The following is a 17,146-nucleotide window of genomic DNA, read 5'->3' as shown; positions in this document are numbered from 1 at the left end:
AAAAAGGGGATGGTGGTGAAATGGCTTAGAGGGCCAAGGGCGTGCTGTGCAAGCTGGTTGACTTGAGTTGGTGCTCCTGAATGCACATTGAGATGGAAAGAGAGAAGGGACTCCATATAATTGTCCTTTAACCCCCAAGGGCATGCATGCAAGCCCCAACAATAATTAAAAAAATACACTATCTGGAAGAGTTGCTTTTCTAACTTGCCATCCCATTTGAAAACTGAATAATCTCTTAATATCACTGGGTAGTGGCATCTGTTTTCTGCTTCTGTTAATCTCATGCCAGAGACAGTGTCAAAACGTCTTCCTAAGGAAACCTGAGGAACTCTTAACTGTGTACACATGCATGCTCAGACAATGCTTAATGCCTTTGGATTTCTGTGAGATACACGTTCCAACTTACACAGTTATGAGACTCCTAAGATTAAAACACAGGTTTTAAAAAGCAAAAGCTGGCACGGCTTGCCCTCCTCTCCATCCTTGAAGACATACCTTTAGCGCTGATGCTGCGGAGATCTGTGATTTTCATTAAGATCTTTGGAAACATGTGGGGCTTGCTGGGCCGCCGTTTTCTAATGTAAATCTTTAGTGCTTCCAGCAGCGGTTCTTGGAGCTTGTCTACTTTTGTCGGTTCCTCAAGGTCCTGGCGGTCTGGATAGCAGGAGAAAGTATTCAGTGTTTAGTGTCCCGAGGCTGAAGAGCTGCTGGCCATCCCCTCTCTTGTTTCCCATTCCTCCAAATAAATGCAATTGCGTTAAGCAGTGATACTTGAAGATAGTTGTTCCTTAGTAAGCACATTTGATGCCCACTGCTCGGGTCCGGAGGCAAGAATTATCTTTCATGACCAGATGGTGTCAGTATTGAACTGAACAAAAGCACCTTGGGCAGGCTGGCTGTGAAAGCCAGAGAGATAAGCCTGCCCCTTAGTTACAGCCATTACTTTTGAACTAATGTTGACTTCTGGTTAGCCAGCAGGGGTCACTACAAAGAAGGGGCCATACTTCACTCCAGCTCACCAGGCGCACACGGGCATGGGGAGGGATCCCAGGCAGTGATTTGAATCATTCTAGCTATATTAAGAAATAACATGCAAGTCATTTGGGTCATCGCTAAAATGTCCTTAGGCATATAGCAGCACGATCCTGCCTTTACAAATGTACCTGTTTCCCACAAGAGAAACTGGACAACTGGATTTTGGCAGTTCTTTCAGAGCAGAAGGAGCTCAAATACCACTACTTAATTTACAACAAAAGAAAGTAAAACTCTTCCTTCCATGAGGTTTTATCCACTGCCTTTCTCCATGCAGAAGAACCCCAGTGGAGCCGCATGCTGTCCTGCGACTTGCTCTGTGCGGGGACTCATGAACAGTACCTCCACAGATTAAGCAGATGGCACTGAGAAGGCCTGTTTCTGTGTCATCCATTTCCAAAGGCAGGAGCTGGTTGGCAAAGGTGAACACAAGGTCAGTCAGAGGACCGAAGCCAGCATTGTGCATCTGGGTTCGATTCAGAGTAAGGCCATCAGAGAAGGTCATGGTGTCTTGCTCTGGGGTATACCTGGTGCAAATTCTGAGAATCTGGAAGGAAGAAAATATGTATGTCCACTTGCTGGATCACTTTTGCTGGCCTGTCCTGATAGCATCCACCAGCATTACAGTAGATGCAGGAACTCCTGAGGAGCCTGGGCCTCCTCACATGGGCAGCATGCCCCACTGTAGAAGACCGTTAGTGTCTTCTTTCGTTACATGTTGGCAGATATCTAAGAACAGAGCTAGGTTATTCAGGAAATAATAAGTGGGACACACATTTTGAGAAATAACTTTTTACAAAATAAATCATAATTTGATTGAAATATTGTTTTCCTGAGTACTTATCTCTCAGGCACCAAGCCAGGTGCTGGGGGAAGAAGAGGAACAAAAGTCTGTTTTCAAAAGGTTAGCCAACCAAAAATAAGGTGATCCTTACCAACTGTGATGGCTAATCTGCATGTCAACTTGGGGCGTGTCTGCTATGGTATTTTAGAAGGGCTTAACTGATAAGGCAAGACGCACTCTGGATGTGTGTGGTACCATCCCGTAGGCTATAGGGGGGTCCAGACTGAATACAAAGGGAAGAAGCATGAAGTCGACTGAGAACTGGCATGGTCTCGGACCTGGATACAATATGACTAGCCTTCTCACAAGCCTGCAGCCAGGGATCCTTGTGGCTTGTATCTTCAAACCATGAGCTCAAATACACCTCCTTTATGTGCTTCTTTTAGGTATTTGGTTGTAGCAAGAAGGAAGGTAACTAATATAACAAGTCTTCTGTAGGTGCTTAGCATAGACCAAATGGGTATACCCTATATTCAGTCTTCAGGACTAAAGTCCTGTTATTTACAGATGAGAGCCATGGGGCTCAGGCGACATGCTTTGCTCAGTGTCCTAGCAAACAATGAATTGGACTCAAACTCAAGGAAAGCCCTATCTCATAATACAATGTGGTTGTAGCCACACAGGTAGGCACCAGGAGCAGAGTCAGCAGAGTGCCAGGGATCAGGAGGAAGTCCAGTCAGAGTTGGTGGGGAGGGGCACCCCACAATGGAGCACAGGCAGACTCTCTGTTCTAGAAGCCTGCCCCTCCGTGTGCTTGCAGTCATGGCTTACAACTTCACTGTGCTCCACACCCTCTACTTGAGCACACTGTCATCCTGCAGGACTTCTGCCTTCTCTACCTTACCCTAAAGGCCCTGGTGAGCTCTTTTGCGGTCTCCAGTCCTTCCCTAGGGGCTCTGTCCTCTGTGCTCTCTCAGAGCAGGACCTTCATGAAGTAGGCTTCTGCATTCTGTGTTCCCCCTGCAGACACCTCTCTGTTGCTAAGCAGAGGTTAAGTCGCCTAAGTGGCATGTCTATCCAGGGGTACAGGGAGCCCAGAGTTTTTTTCCCCCTGGCATCAACTGAGGGTGGCTCCCTGAAAATCCACTTATGTCATGAGCAATAGGAGGAGTATGAGGAAAAAGCCCTGACTCTTAGTCATAAGGCTGTACGCATAAGTGACCTCCAGTGGGAAGCAGTGTCTGCCTTTAAAATCCCTTTACCCTAGCCCCAGCTCCATGGTTTTAAAAGAGAACCTAGCCTTCCTCTCTGAAGGCTGTGGCAGCTATGGTTGAGGAATTCCCCATTTTCACAGCCATAGAAAGGACCACAGTGCTGCTATGGACAAGCTGCAGACCCACTTCCAAGGTATGACGTGGTAGACCTCTGAGGGAGACTAAGCCTAGGTGGGTCATGAGGATGCAGCCCTGAGAAGACTTTAGACATAAAGGGACCACAGAACTCAACCCAGTGAGGAAGCAGCTGGAGGGCCTGTGACCTAAGAATCCAACAGCATTGGCTGGCTGATCCTAGGCTCGCAGCCTCCAGACCTGTACCTGTCTGGTCTCTGATTTAGTAGCTGCATTAAGACAAAAGTTTCCCTAGACCACAGGTGGTAGCCTCACAAAGTTATGCTATGGGCTAGGCTAGGGATTCAGTTTAGCCCCGGAATCCTAGTGGTCCTGAGCACCTGCAGGGCTATGCTATGGGTAGGTTGCAGATGTCCCATGGGCCTCCAGGGCAAGGTGAGGAGGGCTCATGAGAGGGAGGGAGGTGCTCTTTGTAATAACTGGGCTTGTTCTGGAAAAGGCTATGCAGAAGCCAGGGGCAAGCCATCACTGAGGGCCAGTAAGGATCACATGGTGTGGTGGGGGTTGGGGGTTTTTAACAGTGGAGAGACATACAAGGAAAGTCCTGTCAAACCCAGGGATCTCTGAACTTTTGTCAGTGCAGGGAAATTCCAGCACATGGGAAGGGCTCTCCAGATCTAGGAAATGAGACTGGAAAGTAGTCTTCTCAGAATCTCCTGGAAGCCTCCAACTCCCTCCTTACTTCTAGAGTTCAGAAAGGTTCCTACCAAGATGTCCAAGCAGGCAGCCTTGAGCAGGGTGATCTGGTCTGCGATGGTCAGGCTGGTGAAGCCCGGCAGACGCTTGGCGAACTCCACGATCTTAATAATGCACTTGGTGGCCAGCTCACTGAATTTGTCCCAGAGGCCCAAGTCCAGTCGGACCCGGTGGTCAGCACTGGAATTCTGAGAGGGAGAGAGAAGAGGAGAGGGAGGAGAAGAATGAGTGACATGCCACCAAGAGGTAGGAATGAGATGCTTCCCAAGAATGGGCTCACACTTGCTGTCTCTGAGCAGCCTCTGATTTCTGCTTTCAAGTTGCCCAGACTTTACACCAGTCACAAGACATCTGGGGAGCAAAGGAGGGCAAGCTTCTCTGTGTAGTCATCCACTCCTAATGAAGGAGTGATGGACCTACTGGTGTCTGTCCCATGAACTGATGCCTCTAGACATTGGTCATCACTGTTTGCTACTGCCATGTGGGTGTCGTGAGGGAAAACACACCACCAGGCTTCAGGCTGCCCTAGGTCAAATGAAGCCTCTGAATCTACTCATTCATAGGAGATGCAGGAACGTGGTAAGCACCACAAGGGCACCATGAGCCCCAGATACCATGCAAAGCCAAGGAGCCACCCAAGACATTTCATGGGAGCAGCTATGGGGAGGGAACCAATGTTCAATTGTCACGATGCTAATAATGACTATATAGTGAATAGGAGGGGGCCATCAATAGAAGGGGGCAGATACCCATCTGTAGCAGCCATGAACATTATACTAAAGGGAAGAAGATGGATGCACAAGACCAGGCCATCCCAGAGCACCATAGAAGAGGCAATGCTGTACTGATGGAGGATGGGCCATCCCAGGGCACCATAGAAGAGGCAATGCTGCACTGATGGAGGATGGGCCATCCCAGGGCACCATAGAAGAGGCAATGCTGCACTGATGGAGGATGGGCCATCCCAGGGCACTATAGAAGAGCTGTACTGATGGAGGATGGGCCATCCCAGGGCACCATAGAAGAGGCAATGCTGTACTCATGGAGGATGAGGCAGTGGCTTCTGGGGACTGTGGGTGGGGTGGGGTGTCACAGATGCATGAGGAACCTTTCCATAGTGTTGGCAATGGTCTGTAATACATCAATACATATCTTTGGAGAAGATGAAGCATTATATCATGTAAATTACATTCCAGAAGCTTAACTGATAAAAAGAGACTTATTGGCTGAGCTGTGAGCCTTCTCTGAGTTCTACTTAAAGCAAATAAGGAGGAGAGACAAGCACAAGAAAGTGTAGAGTCTGAACAGTTCAGGTGTCCAAGAGGCTTGCCTTATTTAGTGATGACATTGTAGTTTTCTAGTCATACTTTGAACATAGGCATGGCAGCTCATCATGTACACTGGAAAAATCAGAATATTAACTACTGTGGTGGGGGTGTGAGGAACCAGAAGGTGGCCTACAGCAGCCAGAGGCGCCTTTACAGGGATGGAACAGAAGTGGTCTGTAGTGACCATAGGGCTTCATTATACTATTCAGCTTCCATGTTGCAATGAAATGTCTCGGAAGAAAAACAAAGGTCAAAAAGCGTCGCAGAACAGTTAATGATGCCATCACCAAGAGCTTGGGCCTGGCAGCATTCCCAGAGCTGCAGTCTTCAGTGTGGCACACATGACTTAAATATCCCAGACACATACCCATTGTCCCACCCTACCCAGGTCGCACCCTCTGACCACCTCCTTCACCTCTCATCATCTCTCTCACACAATTTCCTTCCTCATCTCTGTCATTATCTCCCTCATCTTCCTGAGGCTAAAAGCCCAATCACTTTGGTGATGAGAGGGTATCTGGCCTCTGTTTACTCTCTCCCCAAACTCTTTCAGCTCTAGCCTTTCAGGTCTCTTTGCTTTACCTGAAGGTTGGTCGTAGCCCAGCTCAGGCCTCTGTACTGGCCGTGTGTCCTCCTAGATAGCTGTCTCTCAGCCCTGCAGCATGTATCCCTTCGAGTCTTTGATCAACTTAACATTCTTTTGTGCCTTCCTCGGCCTTCTGTGAAGACTGCCCACCTTCTAGCATTCTTCCCTCCATGTTCTATGCCTGTTATAGTACTCCTCTCTAAATCCCCACCACTTCCTGGCTCATTTGCTTGGCCTGCCACTGCCTAGAGTGCAGCTGGCCCAGTGAGCACTTAGTTGAGTCCAGTAAAGTTGAGTGACATCTCATAATCCTTTGCTTGTCTGAGATGTCACAGAACAACATCATGCTGTGGAAGAGACACCAAGAGGCTGTTTCTCCTGAAAGTAACCTAGACATCTTCATGAATTCCAAGACAAACTGAACCATGCAAGGAGAGACTATGCCTGGCGTGTGGCTCTTTGGACAAATGCCTCTATCTCTGCAAATGCAATTCTGCATTGCAAACCAATAGGTCCAGTGCCCTGCTTCAGTAAGATCAGTCCACAGAAGTTCACAATGCTTCTAACATCAGTAGGAATCCAGAGGGAAGAGTTTGAAGATGGGAGTCTAGAGACGGCCTCAGAATGGTGGTAGCCATCATGGCTTCCACAGTGTCCCCGCAGAAACAAGCATACATCTTCCAGATTAATTTTATGTCTTCCTCAAGGATCTTTGTGGAACACAGTACACTCAGGGGTGTGTGTGTGCCAGATCAAGACGTGTGGCCATTCGGGCTGTAATTAAATTTAATAGGCAGTTTATCCAGTTCACAGAAAGATGCCGCAGAAGAGAGGGGCAGAGGCGAGCTTGGTGGGAAATCACTTTACAATGGAGTATCCATCTGGAAAAAATGACATTGCTGGATGCAGCCAGTGTGAAGGAAATCTTCATCAGCTTTGGATGAGCTGCTCCATCACGCAAGAGTGGAGTGGGAGGGGGGCCTATGGTTCCTTCTATTAAAACAGCGAGCAACCCAGTAACAGCCTGTCAATCCAGTTCATGATTATGCAAACTGAAGGCAAAAGGCAGTTAATAAAACACAAAATAACCCCGTGTTTTATTATCCTGGCTGCTGGATTCATAGGCACGAGGCTTGAAATGGCTCCTACATTATCTTCAGCTGCGGTAGGTGGAGAGCATGGCCTGCTGAGGGTTGATGATGGAAGCAGCTACAGAGAGCACTGAGGGGGTGGGGGAAAGATGCTCAGAAGCAGGTGAGGATGAAGAGGAAGAGGAGGTGACAGGGAAGGGGAAGGACACTGGGGCTGAGCCAGGCCTTACTGTGGGCAGAATGTGCTGCCTGCTTGGGAAGTCCCCTGACATTCTGTGGAAGAACGTAAGTTTCCCAGAATGCTGTGTCCTGCAGCACCCACCCTGCTCCCCACCCAGGGCCTTCTTGGGAAAAGCCCAGTCCTGTCAATCCAGTTAAATGATATCTTCTGCCATTGCACAGTCCCTTCTGTTGGATGACTTTCGGTTGCTTCTCTAGCTGGTATCTCTTTCAGAAAAATACTCATCAGTAGAGGCAAGATCTACCATGTCTAAAAGCTCCGGGGCAGGTCAGGGGTTTATTTGAGGGTTTTTAAGCTAAGGAGTGAAGAGAAAAATCTCTTCTTTTTTCTCTTTCTTCGTGGAGCTGTGGATGGAACCCAGGGCCATGTGCGCACAGGTTAGTACCCTCCCACCAAGCCGCATCCCCAACCCTGGTTCTCCGAGTCAGGGTCTCCACAGTGTGGCCCTGTCTGGTGATCATCCTTGCTCTGTCTCCCCAGGGCTAGGATTTGGGGTGTAGGCTTCAGGGTCTCCACAGTGTGGCCCTGTCTGGTGATCATCCTTGCTCTGTCTCTCCAGGGCTAGGATTTGGGGTGTAGACTATAAAACAACTCAGAAGAATTAAGTTTAAGTTTTGTGGGAGTGTTGAGAGCCTCTCCTGAGAAGCGCCCTTCTTAGGCCTGGAGTTGTTTGTCCATCCCAAGAGGCAGGTGTCCTCCAAGTCCTGTTTGTGAGGTTGCTCTGTCTTCTGCAGTCCACTTCTCCATCCTGTACATACGTGCTCTCAAGGTAACCACTCCTTGTCTAGGCCGCCTCAGACGTGGGGCCATTCTGTGTGCTCTCCTCTATGTTCCACAACACTCCATGAGGTAGGCACCACTGTGACTCTATTTGGCTGACAAGGAGGCTCTGGCCCAGAGAATGGCAGTGGCCTGTACAGGATACCTGGGCAAGCAGAGGGGATGCCATGCACATAGGCTGTGGCAGCCATGCTGTTCTTGGTGCTTCATCTCTTTTATTTCCTTAAAGTCGCTTAAACTTTGCATTGTATTTGTGACTTCCTTCCTGGCCGGATGCTCTCATGAGATAGCTACATGGTCCCAGCACCACCATGATGTCATTAGTGAGACCAGCATCTTCCTGGTCAATAAACATGACCCTAGACACTGGGACACCATGTACTTTGGCACGTAACAGCTAGGCATGTATGTCAGTGGGAGAGCAAGGACAAGGAGTAAGAGAGAGAGAGAGAGAGAGAGAGAGAGAGAGAGAGAGAGAGAGAGAGAGAGAGAGAGAGAAGAGACGGTGCTCATGGGAAGTTGGAGGGAGGCAGCATGATTTCTAAACCAAGAAAAGGTAAAGACAGCCACTAAAGGCAGAAGCTGAGGGAAGTACGCCCTGGGGCTGTCTGAGGCCACGGCCCTGCTCACACCTTGAGTGTGGACTTCCACTCCCCTGGCATGGGAGGCAAAGGTAATGTAGCTTCAAGTTACCCAGTTAGTGAAACTTTTCTGAGGTAGCTCTATGAGACCAACATCAGGTAAGAACTGAATACTTGTGGCTGGAACATGGCAGGTGGGACGGCAACATGGCAGGCAGGACGGCAACATGGCACACAGTGTGTGGTGCAGGGAACTGAGTCTCAGGAGGTTATGAGCTGGTTCAAGTGACAGAGCTTTGAGGTAACAGAGGGGTCAGAACTCTGGCCTCATGACTCCCCAAAGTGTCTTAACCCAGCTTGGGTACATCTCCCGTAAGAGTCAGCCTCCCTGAGTTCTAGGTTTTTATCCCTAACCAATCACACATGTGATTTCTTTAAAAAACAAACAAACAAACAAACAAACAAACAAACAAACGCCATGCCTGCAGGTGCCTGGAATTGCTCACACACTTACCATTGTAACACTTGTCTCCCAGAGCCTGTTGGTGAGTTCTCTCTGTGGCAGAATCATTATAGACATGATTCTGTCTGTTCTGAGCATTAAAGCTCCTTGAATCTTCATGGTTCAAGTTCGCAAACCTCTGCCAGGACAACTTATGTCCCACCAGTCCCCATTAGGGGAGTGAACGGCAGCACGTGGAAAAGTGGCCCATGCTGCTAGGAAACTTACTAGGGGCCACCTTACTTTTCTAGAAGCCAAGCATATGGCTCTAAATGACGTCAAGCCACTCACAGGATCCAGGGGACGGCCCTCCAGTCTGCACACTTTTCCTGCCAGAAACTGTGTAAGATTCTCTGAGACCCTTTTCTCACAGAAGTGTCTGGATACACATGAAGCCTATACCACCAAAATTACCATTATAGAGAGGAGGAACCCAGGCTCAGGGGATGAGGTAAGTGCCACCTAAGCAGCACCAGACATAGCTGAGCGCCTGATGGTGGGCTTCCTGCTCAGGTCAGGGGCAGAGGGTGGGGTGTGTGTGTGTGTGTGTGTGTGTGTGTGTGTGTGTGTGTGTGTATGTGTGTCCTTCCCTCATCCTTGCTTCTCCCTGGAACCTGCCAATGTATCTCTAATTGACTAGCTGTAATTTGGGAAATAAAAGCCACAGTGGCAGATCTGCAGAGGTGGCTGTCTGCTGTCTGATTCTTCCCTGCCCACTTATGCCACAGGCACCTGACATGTGTGCCCCCCCAGGAAAGGGGCAGGAAGTTTCTTGCCTTTGAAGCAACTGCCTCCCTATAAAAAGCTTTTAACAAATGCCGAGTTCGGAACTGGGAGCTTGCAGAGGATGTGCTGTGGCCAATGTTATTTATGTGTATTCCCACCTACTTCCAGAAAGGATTTCAAGTCCCTTACACTGGAAACAAAGCCAGATCTTTGCAGAGATGGTAAGAAGAAAGGAGCAGCTGGAGGCATCTCAGAGCACCGAAAGACAGCCGTACACTCCTCCTGAAGGCTGTCCTGCTGCCCAGCAGGGAGGGGCTGACCTCTGGTAAACATCTATTTCTTCCTCTCCCATTCCATTGTAAAGGTTCCCCCACAGAGTGCTTGGGACTGGTGGTCTCCAGGAGCCAGGTGGGCTCAATTATGGTTTAAATTGGAAATGTCCCCCATAGATTCATGTCTGAGTACTTGGTCCCAGGCCGATGGTGCTGTTTCTGGAGAATGTGGAAATGCTCATTGATGAGGTCTAGCTGGAACAGGGTCAGGGTCACCAGTGGCTGAACTTTGAAGGTCATCTCCAGCCACTGTTTCCTGCTGTAACTTCAGTTTACCTAGTCACTTCAGCCACGTTCTTCTGTGCCATGAGTGGAGAGACCCCACATGCTCTCCACCTCCTCCCACCAGACGTGGAGAGACCTCCACACTCTCTCCCCCTCCCTCTGCCGTGAGTGTAAGGACCCCCACACTCTCTCCACCTCCCCTGCCGTGAGTGGAAGGATCCCCACACTCCTCTACCATGGCACATGCTCTGAAACCATGAACCAAAGTGAGCATTTCCTCCCCTGAGTTGCTTCTGCCGGGCATTTTGCCCCTGCAACAGAGAACTAACACAACAAATTGCTCCAAAGCGGGGTACGTGAGAAGGGGTCCAGGAAACTGCATGGACACCCCTCAGTCTTTAAAACTAAGATTTGGATGAGATGCTTGTCTGGAAGGAGATCTAATATTCCAGGAAAGGAAGCTGGAGTGAGTCAGAAATGTCCACCACTGAGGTAGCCGGGGCTGGACCTTGCTGAAGAATGCTGGCAGAAGAGACTCTAGTCATCCTGCTGAGGTGCCAAGGAGGCTGCTTGTGTGAAGCTGGGGGCTGCCTCTAGAGAGATGTGCAGATGTGTGAGTGAGCTCACAGGGGTAAGGATCACACTTGGATGTGGGTCCCCAGAAGAGGCAACCACCACCCATGGCAACCGGGCCGTTTCATCTAGTTACCTTGTGAGTCAGGGTATGGGGCCTGACCAGGCCATGTTTAGACACTGTCGCATGGAGAAGGGGGAAAGTCCTTCATCAGCAGAACATGGTCCCAGGAGTGGTTATACTCGGGGTCGTGTCTCCTGCTCTGGCTCTCTCAGTCCTCTTCAGAGGACCTGCCTCCTCTGATGGCCATACTTTTCTGGCATTAGGAGTTTGGTTTGTCCCTGAGCAGCAAGGACTTCCTGTAACTGTGCTCCTGCTGGCCCAAGCTGTCTGCCTAGCCCCCTGCACCTGGTACAGTTTAAGTCCTGTGTCTGCTACTGGACCACTAAACAAAGGAAAAGGTACTTGATCCTCTTATAGCTTGGTCTACTACGTATATGTGGGGCCAACGCCCCCACTCTCAGGGCCCTTAGAACAGAAAGGAATGAGGTCCTGATCATGGTTCCTGCAAATGCTGACCGCTTGCTAACCACCAGCTGCAAAGATGCTAACCACAAAACAAAGACTTGCTGTCAACTGCTCTCCATCTGTACACGCGGAAAGACGGGAACCTCTGACGTCCTTGAAGCCCCTGTATGGTTTCCCTTTCTTGTTTCTCACTCCTTTCCTGGCACAGTCTGCCACCCCACAGGATGCTGTTTCTCAGCTTTACCCTTGGCCCCAACCTGAGCCAGTGTCTTTACCTTTTAGGTTAAGCTCATCTTCACACTTAGCCGGATAGAATAATACAGTGCCTGCAACATGGTTGCTGATAACGATTTCCAAAAGGAGGAAACATCCTGCTCACTGGCACTCCTCATTAGTCACCCACTCACACGGTGTCTGTCCAGGGATGGGTATGTGCTCGGTGGGGTTTCTGCCATGCCCCTGCCACATGCCAGGTCCCATTCCAGAAGCATTTTAGGAATCATCTCATTTCATCCTCCAGCCATGTCAGCACCCCATGGTCAGGTGAGATTGTGGGTGGGACAGAAGTCATTTGCTCACACCATATGGCTGAGGAGAGCTGAGTGAGGTGTGACTCTTGGCCTGTGCTCTGATATACCTTTCCAGTCTTTGTGTCCTTCCTATGTGAAAATGACAGTTTCCCGGCAGCATCCAGCCTTGTCCTACTCTGGGTTAAGACAGTGAACCCCAAAATAGTGGGTGTGGCCCAGCAGGCAGGCCAGCATTTCTGCTTCTTCTGCTGAAGGCAGAAAAGGCCCCCAAAGGTCATTTTGAGCTGAGGTTTTCAATGTGATTTGAATAGAGCTGCTTCAGTATCCCAGAAAAGCTTGCAGCCATCCCCAGGAAGCTGGAACGTGTGGCTGCTCAGGATCGTCAAGTGCCTCTGCCACCCTTGAGCTCAGGAAGTGCCACTCGCCACCCTTCTCAGCTTCCACACATGGCAAGTTCTCTGTGGCCAGGGGACCCACTGCCTTGTATCACTGCAGCCACAGCTCCCACAGGAGCCTGGGGCTCCCTGGGTGTCTACCTGGCATGTCTCAGCACCAAGTTTTTCAGAGCTCTGGGCCTGCCCTAGCCACCTCTGCCAATCACTGATAGGCACTAACATCTAAGCACAGGACATTATGTACTCTTCAAGCATGACTTCAAGGCTCCTCTCCTTACTATTCCTTCCTGGCATTATCATCATTTCTTTTTAATCCTAAGGATTTTCATGCTATTGTTTTCCCAGTATACCTTTTACCAAACCAGAGATGGGGAACCCTCAAGCACATTTACTGGCCAGCAATCTGGACAACACTAGGAATCATTGAAAGAGGTTGGAATGGCGGTCTAGTTGCATCCATTCATTCCTTCTCAAGCATCTACTGAGTGCCCAGTGTGTGCACAAACTGGGAGTGTGCATTACTGAAAACAATACATGCTAACCTGCCTTGGAAAATCCAAAGTCCCATGATCCCATCTGGAGCATCCTCCAACCAAAGCTTCCCACCAAGTCTTACCTTTCTCTGTCCCTTTCTTGATTTATAACCTTAGTAAAAAGCCACTTCTGAATAGTGGAGTACATGGGACCACCTGTTCATGGGGCTCAGATCACCCTGTCCTGTACCCTCCCAGATGTTCTTAAGATTATATGCACCCCTCCTAGAAGCCAGATCATGACCCAGAGAATGGATGGCCCCATAATCCTGCCTGGAATCTATAGCTAGATTGATGTTTAAAAGATGGACCCCAGATCCCCTCCAGGTCACATATCTACCACAACCTATATAATAAATTTCTGACTTGAGCAGACCAAAATCCCAAAGAGGAGACACAAACACAATTAATTTGTGCTGCCAGTGCTCAGCAGGCAGCCCACCACACAGTAGGTGCTCACAGATGAAAAACTGCCTTAGCCCCTGTCTTAAGGCTACATGTGGGGAAGAGAGCCACCAGGAATCCTGCCTGGCTGCGAGGCCGGCTCAGGGCTGGACTGGGTGAGCATTCTTGCCGACCACAGGAAACTATGGGAACTATGTGGGTGCACAAGGGCCTGTGCACACACTGCTGGCCTCCTAGGCAGATGGCTCTTACCGTGGTGTATTTACCCAGCTGGCAGAGTGAGGGAAAGGTTTCTTGGTGGGCTTTCCGGATCTTCTCTGTGAGGTCGTCTAGCTCGGCTGTCATCTCATAGCTCTCTGTGCATTCCTGCTTTGAAGGCTCCTTCTTTTTCTTGTTCCTGTCGTTCCTGACGGCTGAAAAAGGGAGACGAGAGGTCATGGAGAGCCAGGCCGTGCTCCTGAGCAAGAAGTCCCCTTTCCCAGCCCTAACACTTGGAAGGGAAGCAGCAAGAAAGGAGGGAACCGTTCTCAGCCAGGAAAGGACCTCGGCCGTCTCTGGCAGAACCATGCCTTTCTCAATGCGCAGGGTACACACTTCAGTCTGTGGAAGCTTGACCCGTAAGAAGTTCCAATGCAGGCTGCGTGCCATGAGTGGGAAGGGTCCGAAGGGGTGTCCTGAGTGACTGAACTGCAAGGATCTTGTCCTGGCTGGGTGGTGGGTTTGTTTTGTTTTGTTTTGTTTCGTTTTTGTCAACTTGCCACAAACTAGAGTTTTCTGGGAAGAAGAAACTCAACTGAGAAAAGATCTCCATCAGATTGCCTGTAGGTGAGCTTGGAGGGCATATCTTGATGAATGATTGATGTAGTGGGGCCCAGTTCACCCCTGGCAGGTAGCCCTGGGTGTTCTAAGAAAGCAGGGTGAGTAGGCCATGAGGAGCAAGCCAGTAAGCAGCACTCCTCCATGGCCTCTGCTTCAGTTCCTGCCCTGATTAAGTTCATGCCATGACTTCCCTCATCCCCTGGAAGATGAAATAACCCACCCCACAATTTCCTTTGATACTTATCACATCAAAGGAACCCTGACTGACAGGTCAGTTATACCTGGGATCCAGATCCCTCAGCAAGGTTGCTTCATAGTGAGGTGAGCATTCTCATTTCCTCATTTTTTTTTTTCAGAATCAGCTGACTGTTACCTAAAAAGACTCCTCTTGAGGGTGATAAGGCTGTAGTTTGTGTCCCTTTATGTGTTATGCTTAGACTTCTTATGTTAACCATATGATATCTTGTTATTTATCATGTTATTTAAAACTACAAAACCCTTGGCCAAGACAACTGTCTACTCATACACCCGTTCATTCAGACACCCAGTTCCAGGTCACTTGTGGCTGCCTGGACCTCAGGAGATAAGTGCCACTTGGCCCTGCACATCCCAGCCCAGCAGGACACTGGCACACAGTAGGGTTCATGACTCAGACCTGTGGCACAGCCTCCTCCCAGGGCCAGCTTTCTCCATGGCTGTAAGTGAGTGCAATGCCAAACTCCAGCTCTTGGCAGGAACCTGAAACCCAGGGAGGCAGATAGACCGATACCAGATCACATGACCCCTTCAGGGAGTCCATGTTCACTGGAGTGTCAGGACCCAGGCTGCCTGGACGTATACGATGCCAGCATGACCTGGGCATGTGTGATGCAAGATGACCCAGGGTATAATCTGATCTGCCTAAGAGGATTTGGCCTGGCTGCCTCCCTAAGGGCACATAGGTCATCAGGACACACAGTGTCCATACTGGGAGAATCCTCAGGATCTGTGTGGACAGGAGATGGGGGGAGGCGTGGAAGGGGAGACAGGCTGGGGAGGGAGGAGGAATGGAAGGAAGTGAGGGCAGCCAACGGCACAGAGGAGAAGACATTGTCTGTGTAAGCAGCTCACGAGGCCAGGAGGGACCACTTTTAGGAAGAGGAACATTCTGTGGGTGTCTTGATACCTGAACCTGGAGGTTTGACCCCAGAACTCACCTAATCCCCTTGTAAGGAGACAGAGCTGCCAGCTTTCTCTCTCTATCGGATCCACTTACGACCAAGGAAGTGGACACGTGGGAGAACCCAGGCTGGTACCTTCCTTCTCAGTCCCTGGAACAGTTGTTCTAGATGATGGAAAAATAGAGGCCCAAGAAGGGGCTTTATGGTATTCCCTTGTAACACTGCGACTAGGTAGACCTTCCTTGGAGATTTGGGGATGGGGCGAAAGGCCTCATGTTGTGGGGTGTGTGTGTGTGTGTGTGTGTGTGTGTGTGTGTGTGTGTGTGTGTGTACACAACACAGCAGAAGCAGCACACAATGAGGTGGGCAGCACGGAGTGGAAGAATGGTGGTCTCTACACTCTCTCGAGGAATGGTGTTCTACCAGGGAGAAGGTACTGTATCCTGAAGGCTTGTGTGTAGGTGTCCCAGGCTCTTGTACAAGACCTTAGACCCCTCCTTTGACATGCCTCTGCTTTAGTCCACACAAAGGTCAAACCCAAGCAACAAGTATATTTCCCAAACGTCTCTGAGAGAATTTTGATATTCCTAACGGTTACCATATGACCTGGCAGCTCTTCTCCTGCCACACACCTCAGAGGACTAACTTAACAGCAATATACACGAAAAATGAGACCATGAATCTCACTATTCTTTTTTAATAACCCTGGACTTTTAAATTATAACCTGTTTTTTTAAGATTTATTATTTATTATATATGCAGTATTCTGCTTGCATATATGCCTGCAGGCCAGAAGTGGGTGCCAGATCTCATTACAGATGGTTGTGAGCTATCACGTGGTTGCTGGGAATTGAACTCAGGACCTCCGGAAGAACAGCCAGTGCTCTTAACTGCTGAGCCATCTCTCCAGACCCAAATCTCACTATTCTTAACACCAACCCTAACAGCCATGGGGTGGAACAGTCCACATGCCCGTCTGTGGATGGCATATAAACTAAATGATTTGTCAAACCATAGAATCTTGCTTGTTATTGAAAGAAATGAAATGTAACTGATGCAGGTTACTCTGTGGATGAACTCTGGAAACTGTGCTGAGAGAAGAATCCAGTTGCCAAAGACCATGTGTCTTAGTTAGGGTTTCTGTTGCTGTGAGGAGACACCATGATCACAGCAACTCTTATAAAGGAAAACATTTACTTGTGATGGTGGTTTACAGTTTCAGAGGTTTAGTCCATACCATCATGATGGGGAGTATGGTAGCTGGGAGTATGGCCATGTGCAGGCAGACATGGTTCTGAGAAGTCAACATCTTGACCCAAAGGCAACAGTTGGGAGTGGTCTGAGACACTGGGCAGTATCTTGAGCATGTATGAGACCTCAAAGCCTGCCTCCACAGTGACTCACTTCCTCCAACAGGCTACACCTCCTAACAGTGCCACTCCCTTTGGGGGCCTTCTTCTTTTAAACCACCACATTCTACTCCCTATCCCCCAAAGGCTTATAGTCATATCATAATGTAAAATTACATTCAGTCTAACTTCAAAAGTTCTCATAGTCTATAACAATCCCAAACTTAAAAGTCTAAAGTTCAAAGTCTTTTCTAATTTCATGCAATCTCTTAGCTATAATCACTTGTAAAATTAAAATAAAAAAGTAGATCACATACTCTAACATATAATGGCATGGGATATACATTATTGTTCCAAAACAGGGAAGGGAGCATACTGGAAATATACTGGACCAAAGCAAGACCAAAAACCAGCTGGGCAAACTCCAAACTCTGCATCTCCACGTCTGATGTCAAAGCATTCTTCAGATCTCCAACTCCTTTCAGCTTTGTTGACTACAACACACTTCTTTCTCTTGGACTGGTTCCACTCCCTGTTAGC

At 49.0% G+C, this 17,146-nt stretch overlaps 1 protein-coding gene across 4 annotated transcripts in view; it reads right to left on the bottom strand.

Annotated features, from left to right (window-relative positions):
- Window positions 1-17,146, bottom strand: part of Rarb (retinoic acid receptor beta) — a 147,352-nt gene that overhangs the window by 2,675 nt on the left and 127,531 nt on the right. For all 4 annotated transcript variants that reach the window (XM_059274180.1, XM_059274182.1, XM_059274181.1 and 1 more), the window contains 4 exons: window positions 13,531-13,691; window positions 3,933-4,109; window positions 1,375-1,579; window positions 496-654 (listed from right to left, as the gene is read on the bottom strand). In XM_059274180.1, coding sequence (XP_059130163.1) covers window positions 496-654; window positions 1,375-1,579; window positions 3,933-4,109; window positions 13,531-13,691 — 702 coding nt within the window. The remainder of the gene's footprint in view (window positions 1-495; window positions 655-1,374; window positions 1,580-3,932; window positions 4,110-13,530; window positions 13,692-17,146) is intronic.

The sequence above is a fragment of the Peromyscus eremicus genome, chromosome 9 (genome assembly GCF_949786415.1).
Source record: "Peromyscus eremicus chromosome 9, PerEre_H2_v1, whole genome shotgun sequence".
Taxonomy (NCBI): domain Eukaryota; kingdom Metazoa; phylum Chordata; class Mammalia; order Rodentia; family Cricetidae; genus Peromyscus; species Peromyscus eremicus.
Note: the sequence above shows the minus strand (reverse complement) of the source record. Positions and strands in the feature narration are given on the sequence as shown.